The sequence below is a fragment of the Lampetra fluviatilis genome, chromosome 29 (genome assembly GCF_964198595.1).
Source record: "Lampetra fluviatilis chromosome 29, kcLamFluv1.1, whole genome shotgun sequence".
NCBI lineage: Eukaryota > Metazoa > Chordata > Hyperoartia > Petromyzontiformes > Petromyzontidae > Lampetra > Lampetra fluviatilis.
In genome coordinates, this window is record NC_136303.1 from 4,213,402 (window position 1) to 4,222,450 (window position 9,049).

The 9,049-nt window shown below is 46.6% G+C and overlaps 1 protein-coding gene across 1 annotated transcript; it reads right to left on the reverse strand.

Annotated features, from left to right (window-relative positions):
* Positions 1–1,041: 1,041 nt before the first annotated feature.
* Positions 1,042–8,257, reverse strand: TRAPPC4 (trafficking protein particle complex subunit 4). The gene is made up of 5 exons (XM_078870023.1): positions 8,061–8,257; positions 6,272–6,446; positions 4,654–4,757; positions 3,588–3,714; positions 1,042–1,977 (listed from the first exon to the last, which is right to left on the reverse strand). Exons 1-5 carry the CDS (start codon positions 8,233–8,235, stop codon positions 1,899–1,901), a joined length of 660 nt encoding a protein of 219 aa, XP_078726149.1. The 5' UTR covers positions 8,236–8,257; the 3' UTR covers positions 1,042–1,898.
* Between the last annotated feature and the right edge of the window lie 792 nt (positions 8,258–9,049).

Here is a 9,049-nt window from a genome sequence, read left to right on the forward strand (position 1 = left end):
AGGTATGTAAAGGACACGTCTGGTGATATATACACATTTTATAAATACAATGTTACTAGTGATGTGATTTGCCAATAGATGACATTAATTTTCATACACACGAGGGCTAGCACATCCTTCAGATGGAACGACACGACACCTTGACATTCACCACTCACCTGACTCGCCACTCAGCTGTCATCAACCTCACCAGTGTATACAAGCTGAGATTCAATGCCAGCTGCTCTCTCCACACACGGCTCTCCATCACATGATTTTTAAATGATGATCCAGTCGGAAGTCGTAGAACACATGCGCAGTGCTCGGAGCTGAATTATCGGGTCATGGGTCAATATTTTTGTTGACAACTTTCAACCTACACCATTGGAACCTCATTTTCCAGTAGAAAAATGTTTTTTTTTACCCTTTTATCTGGCAACTTCAAGGACAGTGTTATGTTTTTTGTTTGCATTATGACTGCAGGTATTGTGGTCTATGCAAACATGACTCCTTGTAAAAAAAGGTGTCAGTTTGGTTGCCAGATAAAAGGGTAAAAAAAACAATTACCAACTTTCAACCTGTCGGCATGCAATACATATCGCAAGCTTTCAAATGACTCATTGAAATTGGTAGATTGGTCTACGAGTTATCTCCATAAGGATATGTGCGTGCAAAGGTAAACAGAATCAAAGTTCAGTGAAAGTGTCAAGTCAAAGGGGGTTGCCTGCCCAGGTGAGTGTTGAAGCAGCACTCATCTCCCGTTTACAGCCGAGCCAGTGGTGGTAATCCCACATTCCCATGGTGGGGGAAGGTCTAGCATAGTAGAACTGCTGTTAACTTCTACACAGAGTGGTGCTCATGTTGATAAACCACCAGAGGGGATGATGGGTCGGGTCAACCTCCCAATCAGCTTTTGAGCTTGCAACCTTCCGATAGCTCGCTCTGTCACCACACCACCTGGGCAGATCATCGACGTTCTGTACACAGTCCCCTGCGTCTAAATAGAACGTAGAGGGAGAGTGCTCATGAAGAAAATAAAGGATGAACATCTAAGAAGAAACGTCTGAAACAGAAGTAATTTATTCAAGGGACCAACAAAAAGACATAAATAAAAACGTGTTTGTTAACTGGCAAACATTTATACATATAATAATAATAATTACATTGCCCAAAGTTATCCCGTGAGATCAGTACAAACGGTTGGGAGTAGGTGTCGAGTTGCCGCGATATGGTGATACTACAACATACACATCGTACAGATTGTACATTTGCTATGAATATAAGATGTCTTACAGACAGCGAACTGCAGTCGAATGACTTTTTTTACCTTTATTCGTACTGAAAGCATAGAAACACTGGTCAACAAAAAAAACACATTTTTTTCTGGCCTGGACTTTTGCAGCTGTTTTAGACTAATTTCAGGGTGCTGATTCCAAATCTGATCTCAGATTTGCTCTATCACATCTTATTTTATGCTATCGGCATACCCCATTTTCATTGATTTTACCCGAACTTAACTCTGTCACTTATGATTGCAAGTTGTTGCGAGTCAGTGACTGCTTTAGTGTTAAAATATGGTGCTGTATTTTTAGGATAGTGTGTTTATAATATAATTTTATGTTGACATCCACATTTATTTAATATTTTTCTTCTGCAGTTTTTATTGAAAATGCAATATTTGATATCTGATGCCAGATTTGGAATCAGCACCCCAAAAATTACCTTAAAACCGTTGGAATACCTTATGCCAGAAAAAGTGTGTGCTGACCAGTGTTATTTGTCATGTCGTGTAAATTTACATGGAAAATTCCCGAGCACGAAAAATGAGATTACGGAAACCCTGGGCGTGGCGAGACTCCATTGGGAGAGAACGGTGTCAGGGGAATTGCAGTTGTGATGTCGTCGCGTACGGCTCAAGGTCATATACCCGGCCCTGCCGTGCCCACTTTCTCAGCGGCTTCCAAGGCGGCCTTCAAGTTCTGGTCAAAGAGCTCGCACCTGCAAGGGGCAGATTATCGGGGCGAAGGTGAGATCATCATGAAGAATGAGTAACTTGCAACGGGGCTCCCTTTGCATGTCCATTAAATACTAGAAAGAAAAAAAAAATCACACGTACGCATGGATTCTGTACCGATTTACAACGTGCGGTTGGCTTCACAAGCGTGATTAATGAATGATAAAGTGAGATTACGTGGCCCACGAATTGTTGTCACGCGGCACATGACGTGTGAGTTCGCAAAATGCACCACGCTCAATTCCGTCATCTCGCAATGCCACATTGTGATGACAATGTCGCCTTGGCGAGCAAAGGCAAACACTTTGGTTTTAACCATCATCAAAAGGGCAGATGGCCAGGTGCAGCCTATAACAAGCTGCATGTGCGTGGTGGTCACCCATCCGAGCATTTTTTAGGCTTAAAATCCTATATTCTTAGGTGTTTTCCACTTGATACAGCTATCGTGCTGTGACGGTTCCACCTGAAGACGGAAGCTTGTGTTGCCTCCGAAACGTCGTGATTTTTATTGTATTTTTATTTTACTTTTATTAATTTAAATTTTTTACCTACGTGACTTTACCGAAAAAACCTAAGAATATGAATCCTTGCAGTCACGAAAACTTCAAATCTAGCTTAAAATCCTGCTGAGCTTCTGAGATTTGACGAGATTATTTAACAGCACTGTGGGTGTTCCCGTGGTAACCATGGGTGGCGAAGATGGGAGCTTTTTCAAAACCCAACATACCAACAAGCGAGTGAATCTGTGAGCCTACGACATTGCATACCAGTTAGTGTGGACTCGCGAAAGGGGGGGGGGGTAGAAGCCAGGACGGATTGAGATATCACCACTGATGTTAGTCGTGGCCGGCAATCTGACTCAGGTCATCGGTTTCAGAGCAGTGCACAAGTCGCCAATCACTGCGCCAAATACTCCACCCCTGAACCATGTTACATTTCCCCGACATTATTTGCTCCGATGTCTTGGATATTCGGCCAGGTTTCGCCCGCAATGACGCTCACTGGTGTAGGGGTGTTACGGGAGGGAAACGGACAAGCCCACAGGGGTGTCCACGTCCGCAAACGGTTACCGCCCTGGGGGGCTGTGGGGGGATGCTGGGATCCCACACAGCCCCACCCCTCGGTGGCAAATTGGTATAAAAGGCGGGGAGCGAGAGGGCTCGTGGTGCAGTGTTGGGGAGCTAAGGAGCGAAGAACCAGTGAAGACTGAAGACCGGGCAGATAGGCCCTGGAACTCCTTTGACTCGCCATCCTCAGAGCCGATGTTCTTCTAAGAGCCGGGTCTGTCTGGCTGGGTGTCGTGACCCGTGCCTTGACCAGGGCCGGGTCAGATAGCCTCTCCTAGCACCCTGAGCGGAGGACCTGGGAGCAGAACAGTTAGGCAGATAGCCTAGGGGTGTATCCCAGTCCAGTACGGGTGAAGGGGCCGTTACCCCTTCAAGTGTTGTATACGTTGCCCTGTGCCGAGTGTGAAGTTATAATAAATAGTGTGCCTCGACTACATCGTCTCTGTCGCTTGTGAACCCACTACACTGGCAAGGAGTACCCTGTGAAGGAGATACCACCGTGTGCCCCAGAATGCAACGGCTCTCACCGTATGGGCATCTCTAGGGAGTAGAATGGGTTCTTGAGGGCGTAGTCCGCATACAACTCATACACTTTCCTCAGCAAAGCGTCCATCCCTGCTTGCCGGGGTTCACAGAGCACCATGAACTTGGTTCCTGCACACAAAGACAAAGATCACCCCGTGTAGCCTTAACAGACTTTTGGGACAAGTTCTGTTAGCGAGAACCTGTGAAGGCCGGCGCGGCACACGAAGGGGGTGGGTGGCCAACACCACGCCCGACCGGCTTTGTCTCCCCATCGGCGATGTTAACAGACCCCACTAGGTACTCATTTGAGGCTGAGTCGACCTAGGGGAGGCCCAGGACCGGTTCAGATAATCGTCATTGGTGTTGGTCGTGAGTGGGAATCGATCTCGGGTCTCCAGGTTTTTAACGCAGCGCGCTCTAACTGCTACACGACCACTCCTGCACACAGTACACAACACAGTACACACGCACATACACAAAGACCATGATACTTGGTGTAGCCTCATAGGCTTACATGTAGGTTTTCGCAGTTGTGCTCTATGGCTCTCCGATGAGATTTCCGGTTGTACCCCACCCTGTTGTTCAGCACGATGTCTCAGCTTGATGTCTCAAGTGAAACTAATTCAATTGAATGGAATTTAATTCGTTTCCTGAAGCTCCCAGCATATTGGAGCCAAACGTGGGACATCATGCCGAAAAGCGTGCCCTTCAAATCGGAAAGCGCATCAAAAAGCCGCTTGCTGTTGAGGCCTAACTGCGGTTAGCGAGCACCTAATAAGGCTGCGATGGCACCAGTGGAGGTGGTCTTACTAGCACCACGCCCAGCCGCATACGTCTCCCCTATGCTGATGTTTAAACACCGCTCCACACTCATTTAAGGGTGAGTTGCCCTAGGGGAGGCCCAGGACAACTCGCTAGATGGTAGTTGTGGCCGGGAATCGAACCCAGGTGTCTGGGTTTGTAGCGCAGTCCGCTAAAGGTATCCACAAGCCCTAGTCACTTACAACCACTGAATTTCATCGGGTTTCCCACCACTTTATTAAATATGTAAAGCATGCGAGCACTCACCCGTAAGAGTTTGGTAGCAGTGCAGCTTGAATGTGTCGGTCTCCAGGACTTCTATGCCAGTGCTCTTGAGCTCAGGAGACAGCTGAGACCCAATAGCATAGAGTCTGCATAACACAGACAAGGCAAGGCGTGTACATTGTTAAACGGTGTAATAACAATAATGCGCCCTAAATTGTTAGTATTAGAGCAGTGCAGAAAAATTAATTGAACTGTACTAGATCAGAACGTCTATGTTGCCCGCCTTCATCAGCACGCACTGACCAATGTGGATTGACAAAAGGTCGTACGCATGCAATGTTTACGATCTTAATCCAGCAAAACTTCACGGGGTCCCGAAACTCTTTTTCTGGAAGGTCCTGCTACATTCAGGAAGGTCCTGCCATCATCCAGCAGTGGATTGAAAATGGTGCTGTACAAACGGATGAATTGAGTGATTCTCGGCAATCACTTATCCATGGATAAACACGAATAGGACAAGTTTTCATTCACTTCCAGGTGACTCCTCTTATCTGGATTCGTTTAACATTCCTGGGTGACCACTTCTGTGTGACCTATCCATAGACAAGCACAAACATGTGATTTTTTGACACTATTTAGGCCGTAAATAATAGGAGTATACAGGTATTAGGGTCTCAGATGAGAGGAGCCATCACCATTATATGTCACATATCGGTTCCATAAATGCCCCATGGCTGATGAGGCCTCTCATCACCAAGGTGGATCACTGCGCCTCACCGAGTTTGCCGGCTTGGTCAACTGTCCCCGACCCGGCTGTCGGTACGTGGGACACTCACACTAGTGGCGAGATGTTACCTACCTCACCTGGTATACAGGAGGTTGTGGGTTCAATCGTGACCCTGGCACCTGTATATTTGGAGTTCGCATATTACCTCGTCCCGTGGTCGCTTGGATGATACTCCAGGTTCTCCAGTTTTTCCCTCCACATTTAGAAAAATACGTTTAAAGTATTTGGCGGCTATAAATTTCCACATGATAAGCCACTTCGTTGGGCTACCATTTGTGGCCAGGTCGTTTCTGAAAAAGAGCTATACAGCTCAGTGGGCCTTACCTGGTAAAATAAAAAAGTGTAATTATATATTGCTGTATTCTTAGGTTTTTTCGGTAAAGTCACATAGGTAAAAAATTAAAATTTATAAAAGTAAAATTAAAATAAAATAAAAATCACGACGTTTCGGAGGCAACACAAGCTTCCCAGGTAGAACCGTCACAGCACGATTGCTGTATCAAGTAAGACTCTTACTTGATACAGCAATCGAAACGTCGTGATTTTTATTTTATTTTAATTTTACTTTTATTAATTTAAATTTTTTACCTACGTGACTTTACCGAAAAAACCTAAGAATATGAATCCTTGCAGTCACGAAAGCTTCAAATCTAGAATATATATTGCTGAGCGATATAAGTGACTATGTCATGCGATGCAGAACTTCCTTCATGTATGTATGCATGCAGAACTTCCTTCGCACCGTATGTAGGCAACAGTGCTAATCGGAGGCGCGGGGAGACCGTTCAATATGTACGACCTTGATGCCGATCTCGGCTTCGTCTGGTCGCTCAAGTCGCACATCACGACTTGGGGGGAGGGAGGGGTACTTACGAGTGGAACATGGAGGCGAGCATGAGCTTCTCGTTGGAGGAGAGGCGCGGGCGACCAAAGCGCAGGTTCAAGGGGTAACTGTCAGGGTTGTTGATCACCGCCAGGACATCTCGGCCATCCGGCAGCGTGCGTCCCACCGCGTCCAGGCCATTCACGGCCAGAACCGCGTGCCCCACTGTTGCGGGAGAGAGTGGCGCAGCGAGAAACAACACGGCGGCGGGCGTTGAGAGATTTTCAATTTAGAGCGGACGGCAATTATTGGCATGGGCCCTGACGCAACAAATTAAACCTACGTTTTGTTCTAGATTTGAAGCTTTCGTGACTGCAAGGATTCATATTCTTAGGTTTTTTCGGTAAAGTCACGTAGGTAAAATTTTTTTTAAATAAAAAGTAAAATAAAATTCAAATCACGATGTTTCGGAGGCAACACAAGCTTCCCATAGTCTTGGATGGAATTTGCTTGTGAGCATTATTTTTTAGTGGACATACTGTATCGACATATGGAGCCCTTTCAATGTTGGATGAGGGCGTCCTCACGCTGCAAGGGACGTGGGGGTTGTTTGAACATACTTCACTACGCTGGTTGGTGCGAGTTGATCAAGTGGCTGGGGGCGGGCGGAATCGGTTTAGCTAAGACTCAATCTAGATTTGAAGTTATCGTGACTGCAGGGATCCATACTCTTTGGTTCTTTTTTTTGCCCACTTCAGCAATTGTTTCTCGCTGTGGTTGTCCCACCTGATGACGGACGCTTGTGTTGCGCCCGAAACGTCGTGATTTAATTTAGCTAAGACTCACCAACAAGGCTTCATTTCACTATTTTACAGACGCTGTTAGGCTGTCTCATAAGAGTAATTGTAGGCGTAAGGCACTACCACTAGAGTACAAGGTATGCATTTGCATACTCCTATATTGTACACTATAATCATATTAACAGACGTATGAAATTGGACGCATGGACTCACCCTATATATTAATATTTTGACTATTGTCAGTATATATTTTTTCGAAATCCATGGCTCAATACGAATAACTTCAAAATATGTAATTCTCGTAACATTCCGGGCTGGTCTGGCCAAAATGCCACAGATGCTTGCCACAGATGCTGTCTGTGGCCGGGTCTCTCCGTGTCTCCGTGTTCTCCTTCGTGTCTGCACGCAATGTCTGTCTCCCAGTGTGTGTCTCTCTTCATCTGTGCGTCTCCCTGTGGTTGTCTATCTTCCCGTGTATCCGTGTGTTGTTGTTGTTGTCTCTCCCCGTACGTCTCTCCTGCCCTGGGTCAATGTCTCTCTCACTGACCCTACGTGCTTCTCTCTGTGTGTGTGACCCCACAAAGTCTGTTAAGGCATACACGGGGGATCTTTCTGTACGTGACTCTCTCTGTCCACACTCCGACCACACACACACAACGTCCGTGTGTTGGCTATCCACAAAGCAGTACTTATTTTATATACCACAGATGGTGATGATGGTGGCAATGACAGGAAGTAACACAAAGTCTACCACAAGCAGCAGTTTCAGCATCAACATTACGATTGCGAATTGAAGGTCAGCCACGGGTCTTTTTATCGACACAAATGTCAATTTAAGCATACCCGGATAGAACGATAATGTAAAGCCACACGTATAGTAGTGGCAGAAGCGTTATGTTTACAATTAACACCAGGGAGGCCGTTGCTAGACCACGGGCTCGGCTGGATCCTCATGCCGCCCGAGGGGCCTTAGACCCGGTACCGCCTCTCAGGCAAACACGGAGGGACGGGCCTAACCTGGGCCTAACCGGGGCCTCACCTCTAATGCCGTCCCTCTGGCCGAAGGCGACGACTATCTTCTCGTCGTGCACCTTCAGCACCAGATCGAGGGGGTAGCTGAAGGTTTTCTCCACCTCGGTTTTCGGGGCGTAGTTGTCATACTGGAAGATGAGGCCCCCCGCCTTGTTGACAATGTAGACGCTGAAGATCGCCATCTTGGTGCGGGGTGGGGGGGAGTCGCGGGACGTCACGACGATGGCGCCTTTGGGGTCCCATTCCCATGTGCCGCCATCTTGGTAGGGGGATTGTGTTAGTGACGTCACCGACACCCCCCCACCCATTCAATGATTTCGACTTCACAAAATGTAAAAAAATCGATTTTGTCTCGTTTCTCGTGATACGTTTGTACGATCTGTCGTCTCGTTGTTGATCATTTTTATTTAATTTAAATTGTACTCAATGTCCCGCGTGTCTTAACATCGAATTTGTTTTCTTCTTCTCCTTTCTGAACATTTGTTGAAAGGGAATTAATTTTGCACCAAATTAATATAATCGAACACCCGTCGTTGTTAATCTATTAGTACAAAAGAAGCCGACAGCTCCAGTGGGCTTGACCTGTTACAATGAAAACATTGTTTAGTTTTTATTTGTGTTTATTTTTGTAAGTGATTTTGTTTACCTTTCCCATACTTTGCACTCTGTTGTGTTTTTGTATTCGTGTTGTAATGTTCTGACCCGGTGCCCCTATTGTGGGGGGTGGGGTGGTGGGAAAGCGCTTTATAGCTCATCGGATTTCCCCCAGTTCTAAATAAATATTGTGATCTCTCTAGAGGCCTCTAGATCTCACGCGACCCTGCAATGGATGTCAACAAACCATCTCCTGCTGCTGCTGCTGAAAACGAGCTGATTTCTCCGCTCCATCTCCGCGCAAGTGGTCGCGTTGCCCTCGTGCGCGGTGAAGTGTGTCGATCATTTGCCTCCTTCACGCCCTCGCAACACGAAACGCCTCGGCCGGAGATGACAAACATT